This window comes from Diorhabda carinulata, chromosome 2 (assembly GCF_026250575.1).
Source record: "Diorhabda carinulata isolate Delta chromosome 2, icDioCari1.1, whole genome shotgun sequence".
Lineage (NCBI taxonomy): Eukaryota > Metazoa > Arthropoda > Insecta > Coleoptera > Chrysomelidae > Diorhabda > Diorhabda carinulata.
The window spans coordinates 16,296,659-16,313,093 of record NC_079461.1 but is presented as its reverse complement, the minus strand read 5'-3'; the positions used below and the strand labels follow the sequence as shown (position 1 = coordinate 16,313,093).

At 30.1% G+C, this 16,435-nt stretch overlaps 2 protein-coding genes across 4 annotated transcripts in view; one reads left to right on the top strand and one right to left on the bottom strand.

The window, feature by feature from the left end:
- The window catches only part of LOC130890709 (UNC93-like protein), a 223,457-nt gene that overhangs the window by 24,729 nt on the left and 182,293 nt on the right, over positions 1-16,435 (top strand). The window lies entirely within an intron of this gene.
- The window catches only part of LOC130890721 (uncharacterized), a 28,444-nt gene continuing 22,497 nt past the window's right edge, over positions 10,489-16,435 (bottom strand). For both annotated transcript variants that reach the window (XM_057794972.1, XM_057794973.1), the window contains exons 4-5: positions 13,225-13,351; positions 10,489-10,793 (exon numbers count right to left, since the gene is read on the bottom strand). In XM_057794972.1, coding sequence (XP_057650955.1) covers positions 10,564-10,793; positions 13,225-13,351 — 357 coding nt within the window. In that variant the 3' untranslated portion in view covers positions 10,489-10,563. The remainder of the gene's footprint in view (positions 10,794-13,224; positions 13,352-16,435) is intronic.

Below are 16,435 nucleotides of genomic sequence, written 5' to 3'. Positions count from 1 at the left end.
TAATTAAATATTTCACCCATCATTGTATACCGGAACAAATTATATCCGACAACAGGACATAATTGAAGAATGGTGTAGAAAACGGTTTATTACGAGTATAAGCTCATGAAATTAAAATACATTTTATCCGTTCAAAACATCCTGATTCAAAAGGCATTGCCGAAAGATTTCCCCCAACAATATTTGATCATATAAGGCTTCTAAATAATCAGACTGAATTTAAAAAAGTACTTATTAAAATAAAAGTGAATTACGCCCCTCTCGCATATAATAATCACTAGTGACTAATCATAGTCACTCAGTACCAAAATTAAAACCATATGAAATTATAACAGGTCACTTAGAGAATAATTCTTCTTTTGATACTGACATTGATAGACAATTAGTAAATAATTATATTCATAACAATAAAGAAAAAATGATTTTACTTTATTCTGAAATAAACAAGTCTTTGCAGGAAACCAAAGAGAAAGTGATATCCGAAAGTTGATGAAAGTAGGGGAGACTTACCTAATCCTATTCCTACAAAAGTATTTGTCAAAAATAAACAAGTCCAAAGTAGAACAAAAAACGAATATCAAGAAAATAAAATCCGTAAATCAGAAAAAATAAAACTGCAAAAATTGCTATCCGTCATTTTAATACCACACAAGACATTCATCGTTCAAATATAAAACGACATAAAAAGAAGCCTTACAATTTCATTTCAGATTCTCTTATTCGAACAAGCAACAATAGAAATAAAAGACATGACTAATAACTTTTTTAGCAATTTTAGCAATAATTTTTGAACCGGCAAAACTACAAAAATGACTTTGCTAATATCACACAAAAAACTTAAATATTCATTCAATTACAAACAGAAACGAAATAGGCTTGATAAATGGAACTTGGATCTATAATAGAAACCGGTAATCTATTCTCAAGACGAAATAATAAATGCAATCTTAGAACATTTAAAACAAAATCAAGGTAACCTTCGAAATCAAATTCAAATGCGATCAAATAATAAATAATTTTCATAAAGTTATTCAAGATATTTAGAATAAAGAATTACTACTAAAATCGATATAATTAGACATAAAAGATATGCCTAACCTTCTATTGCAATATGAAAATCTTATTTATCTCAAAGATATGTTGAATGAAATTTAAATTATCTATAACATAATATTAGATGTTATGGAAACTGTAGAGATATCTTGGACATTCTGCAAACTAATGACATTACATCCGAGTATATTGAAATCAAAATAATTGTTTACAGGGTTGCAAAAAATATCTTCGTGTTATAAATTACAATTACCATTGGAATTGAAATACGAGAATATTTTAAACTTTTATCAATGTTATATGGATGGTATTATGCAAAAAGGAGTTAACCCACAAAACATAAAAAAATGAGTTATCCAACTCTGATGGTAAAATATGTTGCTTTCTACATTAAGCAAAAATGATTTAAGCCCTATCAGCGTTTCAAGGACTAATACAGATAACATTTTAACCCACAATCCTTGAATCTTCAATATACCATTAAGTAAAAAACACTCAACCAACTGTATCAACCCACATACCCACTAGGGGCAGGCAAAACGATTCGTTTAAGTGAACGATTCAGTTTCGATCCACTCCTCAAAATGAATTCATTGTATCGATTCTTTCATTCTTGAACTATTTACTGAAAACATTGAACGTTTATTGTTTATAATTTATAAGGTAATAATTTAAAATATTGAGAAAAAAATTAAACTAAATCACCATTATCAAAAGAAGACGAGGGGATTTGTTGCAAACCCGAGATCCAAGAGTCGATCGGTAGAATCGATGAATTTATTCTGTTCTTTTTCTAGAATCGTTTACAAGAAAAGTTCAAAGGAATTGGTTATCGATTCATCTGCCCAATCAATCAAGCAGAAGGGAGAGGGTTTGTTGTGTTGTTGTGATTGTTACACGTGATTTTGAACCAACTTCAAAGTGAAAATAATCCACCTCTCAAGCACTTGATTCTATGGTCCGATTCATGCGGTGGTCAAAACCGCAGTATAAACCTAGCACTATTAATGATGCACACATTGCATAACCATCCTTCTCTTGAATCCATCACTCTAAGATTCTTGCTTTCGGGACACAGCTTTCTGCCTAACGATTCAGAGTTTGGAGATGTTGAGCGCTCTTTAAAAATCCAACAGCGCCTATACACAGACCTAGACTACATTAATGTTATGAATGAGTGTAGGAGGAAAAATAAATTTGTTGTTAACAAAATAGAAAGACAAGAAATGGTTTCAATTCACAATTTATTGGAAAATACTACAAACAGAAAAATCGATTCAAACAAAGATAAAGTGAGTTGGCTGAAGACCCATGAGATCAAAATTTTGAAAAGTGAGCCCTTCAAGCTCTACATGAAAACTAACACAACACTTGAAATTTTTTATTGAAAAACACATGAGAAAATAAGTTTAAATATTGCGTTCATGGTAACATATCATTGGTATATTGATATAGAGCTCATGATTTGCCAGTGTTTGTTGACTTTAAAGCCCATTATCTGAAAATCAGGTTTTTGTGGTTTGAGTCGTTTTTGCATAACACCATCCATATATAACATGTAGAGCAAGAAAAAATAGAATAGAATATTTTTTATCAATTCCCATATATTTTAATATCGAGTTTTTATTTTATTTACTACCGATACCCACTAAGTTAGAATCAGAATTCGTAATCATTATATGAAATTCAAAGTGTATTTGCTAAAATCTGATACACAGATAAAACCTATGAACGACATTTGTACTAGAAGCGAGACTTTCCAATGTGCTTCTAACCTTCAAGACAATAATAAACAATTATGTGAAGAACAACCACTTTCGATGGCAAACTCCACCAATTGCAAATTCAAATCAAGAGTTGATATTTTAAGGTCAACTACTAGTACTTAATAAACTTCAAACACATTTTAACAAAATTTATATTAATATTAAGCCTTTGGAAATAAATTTAAAACAATCGAATTTAAATAAAATATCTTCGCACGGATTGACACCAATAGGTGAAGAAAGATTAAACATACATATTCCCAGCATTCGGAATATTTTTGTACTATTTCTGAACACGTCCTCTTCTATTCTATTTGCGTCTGTATGAATAATTGAAAAATGCATGTCTGTTATTTCATGAATAATTATTACTATTCAATTTTTTATCACATTGACGGTTTTGAATGCATATGTCTAATATTGTAATGTTTGTTAAATGTAAACAGGATCATAACTATCATAAAAACTTTGTATATCAAGTTATAATTTCCTATGATTTGTTGGCGGGCTCTAGTTGTGATCACTGAAGTATTTCCATAACGTCTTGAATCTATTGAGACATAATCAAATTTCATAGTATTTAAAATAATTTATTAGCAGGTATTGTAAACTTAGTCTTTTATACTAAGATGGTTTGACAGAAGAATGACTTTTTAGAGTTTGACAACACATTCGTTATATTGTTAGTTTTCGCCATGTTTCTTATTTAAAAAATTCACATAAAACCAACAAATAGATTAGTTGTATTCATATCTTCCCATATATTATATTTATCAAAATTCCATTATTATATCTTGTTTTCTCTGTGCTGTTGCACCCCTTTTTCCATGTTCTTTCCATTGATTTAGCTCGGCCATCCTTTCTCTACATCTCACATTTCCTTCGAATTCTTCAATTGATTCGTCCCTCTCACTTGCTTCCTTACCTTCTTCTTACTCCCGATTGTTCTCCCTTTATCCTGGTGCATTTGAAAGTTCTCCATATCATGTCCACTCTCTACTTGTTCTTCTAATCCTTCTCTTTCCCCTACCTGTTTGCCGTCAATAAGAGTCATTTTCCTTCCATCTTATTATTATGATTATAATTTTTTTTAATGATGTACTATTATATACGAAAAGTTATATTTTAATAGATTATTTTGAAATTCCAAAATTTATATTTTTTATTGGTTTCCACGCCGCACTTTGTAATATACCGGCCCTACGTTAATTTTAAATTCAAGTACCCTAAGCAAGTGTGAAATATTTTACGTTGATTTAGAAATTTACAGCCCCACGTTGTGCGCCATTTTGTAAAGTGATGATTTGTTATGATAACGAGCTTCTTTCCTTTTTCATATATTTCATTGTTAATTTTGGGCGCCATTTTCACTGTAATGATTTTCTACGAATTAAAATAAATTTTTGTATATAAAAAAATTATTGATTATTTACAATATAATTGTAACTACGGCTCTAACTCCATTTGTTTGGTCGGTAGCATAAGAAACATTTGGATTAAACTTATTATGATGAAATTTCCTAAATCTGGATATAATTGTTTTACTAATTTTTATTGAATTATTTAGATGAGAAGGGCTACATATTTTAACAATGACTTGACTGAATACTTCGAAACACACAATTGAAGTTTTTCATTCCAATGATGTACAGTACGTAATGGTTCAATCTAATTTAAAATTTTTAGGTACTTATCGACACATGCGTATTGTTCTTTAAAAGTACCAATAAAGAAAGTCCACTAACCTTTTTTTACTTCTAGAATTTGTAAATCCCCCGTTTCGCCTTCCACGAAAACAAACACACAAACTGCGCAAACAACATAAGAGAGCATCAGAAGAGACTAAGAGCGTAAGAAAGCTTTTTTCCGCTTCTCGTATTTATGAGTTCCTGTCAATCACATCTTGTAATTTTCTCATATGTTATGGATTTACAAGTTTTATTTTATGTAAATTATTTTTGAATTGCTGTCTATTTGAATAGTTCATATATACAATGCCTTAATTGGCCCATATTCTAAATATTCCTTTGATACGCAATTTATTATTTGAACTAATTCATAGTCTATCATTCTTGAATTTCCGCACCAGCTTCAACTCTATTTATAATTTATAAATTATTGTGAATAAACTCCTTTCTAATTATTTTCTTTGAAATTATAAACTCATTCTATAACCATTCTGACAGCTAATTAATGATAGAAAAAGAGGAATTTCTGTTTTAGGTTATATTAACTGACAATTGAAATGTATTTATGTTTCATCAGATTCATTAATTGAAATAATTATACATACATACATATATATATATATATATATATATATATATATATATATATATAAATTTATTTTTTTCCTCTTTCTAATTTCTTGGGTTCGTATGTTGTTTGAATACAATAATGAAACTTCGATAAAATAGCACATTTTTATGTATAACTTAACGTTTCGCTCCTTCTTTAGGTGCATTTTCAAAAGAATCATTAATATTTGATGATTAAAATATTTGTAGAATAGATAAAACATATTAAAATATAACTTAAAAACATTATTAAAAACATAGAAACAGAATCTGTGTATTTACCTCGAAATTTCAATAAAACGATATTATACCAGGTAGATTGAAATAAACTAATTGATCAAATTATGGGAAATTTGGCTGAGTTTTTTATATCTTGTTTATCATTTACAGAACATTTATCTTGCTTTATGTATATCATTTCTTTGATTAATAATTTTTGATAGTGTCATGAGCTAAGGTTTTTGTTATTTTAAAATCAAATTCATGATTTTCATTTTTTTCGTGTTTATGTAGAGCAGTCGATGCATTTTAGGTGTGTTTGTGACCATTTATTCTGTTTTCTAAATATTGCGTAGTCATTCCTATATAATTTTTAGGACAATTCAAACATGGTATGGAATATATAATATTTGATTTCTTAGTGTCTTTAGTTTTGTTTTTTAGTGTAGTGAAAAGTGGTGATATTGTGTTGTGTGATCTATGACTTATATTGATGTTATGTTTCGATAAAATGTATTTCAATTTTTCTGATAGTTGGTATGTATAGGGGATTGATATGTATGTAGAACAAATGAAAAAAATAGAAAACACAATCTTGAAATAGACAAATTGAAAAATACCATTCCAGAAAACTTATCGAATTCATTTTTAAATCTAGACAAAACAAAAAATAAAAATCGCAAATTCAAAGAAGTTCAACAATCTAATCAGTAACTCAACACAAAACGGCATCAAAATTAATTCCAGCTTGTGGCTAGAAAATATACACTGATGCACACATAGCAAAAGATATAAGAGAAATATTAGCATTTGGAAAAAAATTTGCTCTTCCATATAAAAATGAAAATAAATTACCATATATAGAATATATTTCAAGTATAGAAGCTGCTATCATAAATAAACCAGATTAAATAAAAGACAATATTAGAGCTGAAGTAAATACGATCACAAATCATAAAATAAAATTCACATAAAACTAAGAAAGCTAATGAAACTCAATAACAAATCCAAAAAAAATGAAAAAAACTGAAGAATTTATAAAATGCAATCCTCAAATTACAATTTTACAACCAGACAAATGTAATAAAACTGTAATAATGAACACCTATGATTATAACAATAAAATGACTGAATTACTAAGTGATAAAAATACTTATCAAAAAATTAAATCAGGTAAAACCAAAACATCTCAAAACAAAAATAATACATTTATTAAAAAGCTTTTAAATAATGGCTCCATCAACGCAACTGAAGCAAAAAAATTATAAACACATAATACTTTACCACCAAAATTATATGGTCTGAATATACCAATGCGTCCAATAGTGACATATACCCAGTCACCATTCTACAAATTATCCAAATACCTTGCCAACAGGTTATCAAAAATACCAAAAATCGTTTTTACATAAAAGACTCATTTATGCTTAAGCAGTTTTTAGATATAGTACATATTCCTGACAATCACAAAATCATATCTCTAGACGTTATCTCAATGTACACACATATTCCTAATGATCTCATAACACACGTATTAAAAAATAGATGGGATTCAATCAAACAACATACATCACTCAGCTATGACGAGTTTCTAGAAGGTATTATGCTTATACAAACTAATAATTATTTCCAATATAAGGACAACTTTCTCCAACAACAAAATGGATGTACAATGGGAACTCCAATTTCCTCAAGTCTAGCGCTAATTGTTATGGAATATGTAGAAGAGAAGATACTAGATGATACAGATATTGATGTGGTATTTTTCAAAAGATACGTTGACGATTGTTTAGCGGTAATTCCTAGTAACAAATGCACTACATACCTTAAATAACTTTAATAAATGTAACTCAAATATCCAATTCACTTTAGAAATTGAAAACAACAACAAAATTAATTTCTTAGACATGGCATGGAAAACTAAATATTATACAAAAGAAACATGGTCTGGAAGATATCTTAATTATAACTCATGCCATCCCAAATCACAAAAAACAGCGTCGTTATAGGATTAACAGATAGAGCATTAAAATTAACTTCTCCAGAATATCACCGTGAAGTAATAAAAAACTCAAAAAACTTTGAAGTATAATCAATAGCCAGAAAATCAAATTAATAGAATCATCCAGCGACGTACATATAAATTACACAATAAGAACAATATAAATCCAACTACACAAATAAGTTCAAGTAAAGAAAAATATACACACATAGTACTCTCCTATACATACCAGCTATCAAAAAAATTGAAATAATTTTATCAAAACTTAACATCAATATAAGCCATAGATCACACAACACATTATCACCACTATTCACTACTAATATTTATAAAAAATTTATAATATATATATATATATATATATATATATATATATATATATATATATATATTTATATTTCAATTTATAAAAATTTATAAAAAATTTTCACTAATAGAAGAAATAAGAATAAAATCAAACTAGAACTTTCTTCTAATAAGAAAAATTAATTTTTAATTGAATAGTTTTATTAGAATATATAATGAATTTTACTTAAATTATTTAGGTCATTTTTATCATTTATAGCTTTATCGTTCTTATGAATGTGAAACATTTCCAAAAATTCTCTTTTTCGTGTTTAAATAATTTTTGGATTGGATTTTTGGTGTTTTAGATTTTAAATAAGTGAAATATTTGGATAATGTATTACGTCTTTTATGACTTATATTTATTGAAATAATTCGATAATGTTGGGAAAGTCCTTGTACATATGGCAAAGAAAAAATTTTTATGTTTTAATGTTTCTTTTCTGTTTTGGTTCTTAATTGCTTACAGTAAATGTTTTCTTCTATATGTTTTCTATAGTAAATCATTTTCTTGAATATGTTATTTATCATTTTTTCCGGATAATCATTTTCTTTCAATGCAATTTGATTTTTGAATAGCTAAGCATTTAAATTCAGGATCTGATAGTTGAATAGATCTATCAGCTAAAATTATTTTATTGATCTTTTTTGTGACATAGAATGTTACGAAATCATTATTATCCAAATAGTAACTTTGATCCATGTGAATTGATTTTACGTTGGATGCCTTTATTGTCAGTACATTGAAATTTCTCCCTTCAACCTAATAAGTGCAATATTCTAACCAACTCTTTATCCCGAATGCAAAGTTATCTCCAATAATTCCACATTCCTTGCGTAACTAGTAAACTATTAAGTGGACTGTGAAGAGTAGGCCTATTTTACCCAGCATCAGAAGGTAGATATTTCAACGAACAAAAAAAAATCAACGACTTTTTCAAAAAAAGCTGATATTCGGACGAGAGAATTTTCGATTGAAAATTAGGGTGCATTTTCGATATTGAGTCAAAATAAGGTGAAAAAATCAATATCTCAAATTACATAAATTACATTGTGTTTTGAACATAAGAAGGTGAATTTTCACCAAATTTCATGGAAGCAATTTTTTTTTGTGAAAGATAAAAATAATTCAAATTACATTAATTACTAGCTTTTACCCGCGGCTTCGCTCGCATCGAATCCATTAAATAAGTATCAGAAATCATTATAATAAAAAAGAACGAACTCTGTAGCTATATTAGAACCTGAGATATAGATCTTTGAATGTAGAAAAATTGCCAAAAACCTACAAAAATCTTCAACTCCATATTGCATGTCCGCGCCTAGCTCCTCTCCAACTCAACCGATTTAAGTGTTCAAAAACTCAAAAGAAAGAGGATGTTTCAGCGAGTGTTCTTAAACCAAAACGAAGTCTCTATCTTGAATATAACCTGAGATATTAAAGATAGAACGTGTGTATGTGAAAAACTCCCATAAGTAATGTACAGGGGGAAATTGCATTTGAGTATAACTTGAGAATGGTGAAAATTAGATGAAATCCGATGGTTGATGGCTGATCTGTGCATCAATACCTTTCATTGAAAAAAAAAAAATAAGCAAATTGGTTGGGTAGAACGCCTGAACGGACTCGGAATGGAAATCATTAATTTTTTTAATTAAGGAACACTCGCTGAAACACCTTCTTTCTTTTGAGTTTTTGAACACTTAAATCGGTTGAGTTGGAGAGGAGCTAGGCGCGGACATTCAATGTGGAGTTATGGATTTTTGTAGGTTTTTGGCAATTTTTCTACATTCAAAGATCTATATCTCAGGTTCTAATATAGCTACAGAGTTCGTTATTTTCTATTATAATGATTTCTGATGCTTATTTAATGGATTCGATGTGAGCGAAGCCGCGGGTAAAAGCTAGTAGGATTTGTATTTTTGCTGGAAATATCAAGATAAAATGTTTTTTACTTCCCGACCTCTGATCGCCCGTAAATCAGTTTTCCTTTCATTTTTATTATATTCTCATTTTACAACGGGTTTGATGCTAATATTATTTTTCTCCACTTTTTATAATTTTAAATGTAGATCAACATTGACTCGACTAGCAGTAAGACCGGAAAGAACTGATCCATCAGACTTTATAAGATTAGTACACAGAGCACAAACGGAATACATTGTTGCAAGAGTCAACTACAAGGCATTAAATAACTTTAAGTACTCAGTACTTAGTTTGTAGGAATTATTAGATTAAAACATAAATCGAGAACAATGAATTATTCTGCCTGTGTGTAACAATTCTGAAAACTTTGAGTATATTTAGATAGGGTATTGAAATCTATTGCTATCTTTTCATTGTACTTCCTGACAGAGATTTATAGCTTAGAAAAAATCTAAAACTTTCTTGATTTAAGTGAATAAGTGAGGTTTTTTCTCGGGGCTCCGTATTAAATTGTTGATATGATTGAGACTAGATTCTAGACATTATGTATTTAATTTAATATACAAACGCACCCATTTTAATTAAATTGCAGTTCCAACCAAATGAAGTGATCAACGTTGTTCTGGCCGCTGCCAACGAGAACCAGGTTACTTGAGAATTTTTAGAACAGTTTATCCTGTGGGGTCCCTAAAAGTCATACAAGATTTAAATATTGAACATCAAGTTCGACAGTAACACTTGGAGTTTTTGTACGGTGTGCGGGTACGTTCGAAAAAAAGTGTGCGACGCGTTAAGCTTCCTTGTGATGCTGCTTACTTAATTTCCAAGTACGCTGGTATTTACTTTCAAAATAAGGGGATTTGTGGAAAAGGAAATATGTGAAGTAAAAAAACATTTTATTCGTTAAGCTGACAAAAAATTACATAAAAATATGATAAAAACATTTTTCCCATTCTACGTATTTTTATGTTTTCTTGACTTACAAATAATGTGCAGCTCCGAGTTGCAATTATCGGTTTTTAAAACAGCTTCATTAGTACTAAAATCGTACTCGAGAATCATGCAATCTCCTGACATTCTATTTTCAATTATGATATCTCTATTCACAGGTTTCCCAGTATCCATCCACATCCAGAAGCCTGCTTTATTCAGTCTTTTCCCTGACGTGTAGAATGAAACTTTATCTATAACAAACGTAATTTGTGATGGAAAATGTTCAGGACAGTTAGTTTTCTGATGTATTATATAACAATCTCAGCCCAAAATAGCAACAAAACAGAAAGAATAATGTTTTTAGTACTATAACTATGCACCACTAAAAATAATGAATTCTCTTGTGGAAACTATGGAATTGTTCTAAGATATCATATGTCTAGCTCCTTAATAACAGACCACTAGTAATACTTTCATAGAGCCAGTGTAAGCCTGGTTATTTTGGTATATGTAAGTGATGTGTAGAGGAGACCAGGAAATTGGTCTATTGTCTTTTGTGGTTACGATGTGAGGTCTTGCTTAGCTTTTGTTACAGAATTCAATCTAAATAATCGAAGCGCTAAATAATTAACTGTGTCTAATAAGGTTATTCTACAACAGACTTAACACAACAGAAATTATTCCCTTTTTTTGCTTCCGTATAAATTTGAGCATTTATAAAAGATGCACCTGATAAAAAGTATATGTTGATAACTTTTGGTATTCATTTCAAGCCACTTCACCTATTGCCCTTACATGGGAATGCCGTAGTCATGAACTACAATAAATATGAGAAAAATAAGTTATTGCAATCTATATTATGCATGTAAATATTGAAGTTCGCTCTTAACACATAAAAACAAAGTATCAATAGAATGAGTACGGTGATTGAGAAGTGAGAAACTCATACATAATTCTCCCTGCCTTGGTTTCCAATAAATTTCTTGCATTGAGAGGAATATGAAATTTTTGTTACTTCTAGAATATCTTATTGTTTTTGTTGAACAGGATAGTGCACAGATTACGACTATAACCTTATAAATGAATTATATGCTCTAGTTTTTGTGATATGTCCATAAATTTTGAATAATGAACGTTTAATATTGATAAAATTAATGTTTCCACCCATCATTCATTCTTTGGTTATTGTATTCGCGCTTATAAACATCACATTATCCACATTTAGCTTCACAAAACGACTTATATTGTTAAGAACTTATATCGTGCATCTGGATGAGTTGCAAATTATTGAGTGAACGTTGATCCAATATTTTTTTGCCTTTTGGAACATTATTTCGTCACCGAGAAAGCGAAGGTATAACAGTATCATATTTTTTTATACTTTTGATGTTGATCTAACTAAAAATAAACAAGGAATATCACAGATTTTAACTGAAATTTATACTAAATATAGAAAAAATGGAAAAGTCTTAGCTTTTGTAAATACTGTGTTGAATCTTTACGGTTGTGGAAGGAAGAATAACGTCCTAGATTAGATTTTAATATCCCTATCATCTGCAGGGAGTCATTTCAATGGTACTTTTGCATAATAGATGCTGAAGGTTCAAATAACAATTAAACGGTGGAAAATACAAACTTGCTGTGTACAAAAATGTCCTGTTTCACAAAATAAAAATCTTAATCGGCCAATTTATGCTTCAAACCAATAATTTCTATACCCTTGGAAATAATTATCTTGGCAGAGACATCAAGACATTCTAGAAGTGTAAGTGAATATCAAGAGACATTTGTGCCAAAGTTATTCTTTACAAATAGACTACCATATAATACAAGATACTAATTCAACAAAACAGAGATCGAAACTATCAATAATACATTGCAAAGCTATTGCTATAGGTGTACAAAACTTATGAGTGTCGACTTTTTAGTGATAGTTGCCGAATGAAATTAAAAAAAATAAGAATTCTATCGAAATGAGTGAGTACTTAACAAAGACAGCGCTTTAGTTGTTGAAGTTGGAAGTTGAAAAAAACACTGCTTCAACCTGAAAACCACCTTTCAAGAGTTGTGTTGTAGAATCTTATTACACCTTCATGGTATAATTGAGTCTTCTAACAAATAATCGTGTAAATTTTCCTCACTTTTCAATTAACCTCTTAAATATTCGTATTTATTACATATTCATCAACATACGTAAAGTATCTCCATGAAGACTTATTTTGTAAGTGAAGTAATACCAAGTTGATTCGAATGTATGTGTTGAAGAATTTTATAATACATCTGTTGTTATCAACGAAGATATAAGACAGTGATACTAAATCCTTGACTTGAAAAAGAAAACTCATGGAACGAAACTGGTTTCTACGTTTAGCCAGCAGAGAATAGCTAGAAGACCACTTCTTAAGAAACAATACTCGTTAACTTCAGATAAAATATTTATGGCTGATAGCAAGACTGACAAAAAGTCGAAAATGGGCCAAGAATAATTTGAGTTGTTCTTTTATAATTGGAGAGATTTTTGAACTACATATAATCAAGTGGATTTAATGACAGACGATAATATGTACTTATTCATAATTCTGCGATATTAATCATGATAATGAATAGATGGATAATGATAATTAAACTTCTGCTGATATATTTTCTCCAAATATAATCATATAAAAGTGAGTGTATACTTACTATCAAATTTATTATCATTTTCTACCGTCATAAAGTACGCTATATTCTGTAGTTCATTTGAATCTTCCACTGATAGGACTTCCATGGAATATTCCTTGCAGAAAAACCAGGCTTCATGGAAGTCACCCTGAAATCAAATAATCTTGAAAAATTATGGATTATAATAATAATACTAGCTAGATTAACAATATTATAATATTGCGAGAGGGATTGTCTCAATTTTGTTTACTATAAACTTTTAGTCGATAGAAGTTCGTGTGAAGATGTGTACTGACCTAAGCATCCGTGCGCCCACGAATGATTCACGCGTACATACATTTTTAGTCAGTGTGTTCATAAACATCAGCTTTATAACGAGTGCAGTAATGCATATGGATCATACAACTTTATTGGAGTAGAGAAATATATAACGGGTCTAATTTGTCTAATTTGTTGACGGATCTCAAAATGCAAAAAGCCAGTGGATTCTATCAAAATTTTGTTCTTATGTCATCAACTGATTTTGAACTATCACACCTCAATAAAACTAGCCACATTATTTCTGGAATATATCTTATTTTTTCCAGTGCCACTTTATTTCCTTTTTGTTTTTTCTCTTCTGAGAAATCCCAGTCTATTTATTTTCTGTTTCACCTCAAAATATTCTATTTTTAAATTGTAGGTAATGCTATTCCAAGCATTTACTTTTTTGCTTTTGTTTAAATGCTGTGGGTCATTATTATCCCATTACATAGGATACTTTTCGTATACATAAATAAATTTTAATGCTACCTCATTTCATGTGGATAACTGTTTGCTTGAACAAACACGTCCAGACTAAACACATAAGTCCCTAGATATGTCAAGAAAACCCTACAAGCAACGGAAAGAGTTCGTGCGCGCAAATGCATATGCACACGAATATTTGTCATTTGTCGTCATTCTAGATAGTTGCGCACACAGCATTCGCACACGCACGAATGCTTTGATCAGTACGCAGCTTTACATAGTCAGACCCGCGACCGGGTTCAGCGACTTCCAGTGGAGTCGCTCCGCGACCCAAAAGGAATCAGTTTTTTTTGCAAAAGAAGTGAAAGTATTTTTTTGAGCGGTGTATTGTAATGAGCGTAAAGAGAAATTTGCATGTAACTTGAAATTTACCATGTTTTGGATCTAGGCGGGATGGGTGTTTTTGAGTTTAACATTTATGCCTAACGGGATAGGGAAGTTATGTCCTCAAACGCATTCTTTCCAATATACAGGGTGTGAAAATTTTAAAAATAAAACGATTTTTTCTCGATAAGTTTCAAATCGTGTGATCGATTGTTTAGACGATCATTAGATTGATAAACTACTTGTTCAAGCACGAATAGATGCTTCTATAATCGTTTCTTAAGAAAAAGTAACAAAATTTTACTACACTAAAGCTAACCGTTTTTGAGAAAAACATCATTTTGTGACCATTCTTGTGATTATTTAGAGCAATAAAAATTAGTTTTTTCCGTACCAACTTTCATCGATAGATTGATGGTGTTCTAGAAAATGGTCGATGTTCTAATTGGTCGTTAGAGTACAAGTTTAAAAAAAATGCAATCTTCTACTATGCTTAACATGCTAAATAATTTCTCTTCCTCTTGGCTCAGCACTGATGATAACAGAGTTCCAATCTCCAGTTTATTCATAAGCTGGAATCATCAAAAATGCGACCTTCTACTACTCTAAAATCTTTATTTACTTTAATACTTCATTTAAACATGCATTCACCTTTCGCAGCATTGATAAGCGCACGTTTTAGAAAACATTGGGTGTCTTTCAAATTCAATTTACTTTGACTTGAGGCAATTTTTACCAGAAAAAGCATGTTAAATTCCTAAAATAGTCATATATTGGAGGATTAAAACCCGTATGCTAGTTTTAACCATGCATGTCAGCAAAAATTTTCTGTAAATTTATGGGCCGGAATAGTAGACAATTACATAATAGGACATACATGCTTCCTCAAAAATTAAACGGAGAAATTCATATAACATTCTAAAGGGTCATATTACTAGAACTTCCGGAAGGATTTCCTTTTTGTACCCAATAAAATATGATATTTCAGCATGAAGGAGCTTCTGAACATTTTTCAGCTGGATAGATCGAGGTAGATCAATTCCTTGGCCAGCTAGTTCTCCGGATCTTACTCTACTTGATTTTTTTCTGTGGAGGCATATGTCTCTCGAGTCAGTTAGAAAATGAGAAAGATCTTGTTGGTCGTATACAAGCAGCAATAGAAATAATAACTGATACGCCTAAAGTTTTCCGCAACGTGCGCTTTTCATTCCTGCAAAGAGTCAGGACTTGTATAAACGAAGGAATTGATAATTTCAGCAGATGCTTCAATTTGATTTGTTCCGCCTATTTTGTTCTTAAGATGTATTAATTGAATGTTACATTTTTATTCTGTATGATTTATTTGTTAAATTATCATTTGAATGATATTAGTGTGAATCAATATTTTCCAGAAAAATCGCTTTAGCGTAGTAGAAGACAACACTTTTTCAACTAAAAAACATTTTATCCAATGGCAGAGAATTCAGGGGTGGAAAATAGTCCTTCACCCCCTGCTGCACGCACTAAAAGTCATCTATTCATGTTAGAATACGTATCTTATCAACCTGATTCTTGTCAAATAGTTTCAATAACAATCAATCACACCATATGAAATTTATCGAAAGAAAATCGTTTAATTGTTAAAATTTTAGCACCCCGTATCTTGGAAAGGAAGTGTTTGCTGACATAAGGTCCTTATTCCGATAGAGATAAATTGACTCAAGGAATTTCGCCTAGAGCGTTGGCAGTCGAATTTTAGGACAACCTGTATCTAAATACATCCGTAATTAGGAACAGGGCTTTTTAAAGTAGTATGCAAGTATATTTTGTTATGACTATTGAGAAATTAATTTAAAAGAAGAATTGGAGATTCCATGTTTACAGACCACAGTACCCATATATTTATTTATATTTTTTTGTAAATCTATTGAATAAATGATTCAGATAAAAAATTGAGAAAAACTAAATATATACAATCGGAAAGTCTTTACATATTATAATTGTCTTATTTCTTTTGTACCCAAAGGAAGATTTCAAAAATTCGATTCGGCTCAGATTTTGTAATTCCGCGGTCGCCGTTGCGTTGCAGGTGTTGTTTCATTTGATAATCACATGTTTATTTGTTTTTTCCAACATGATT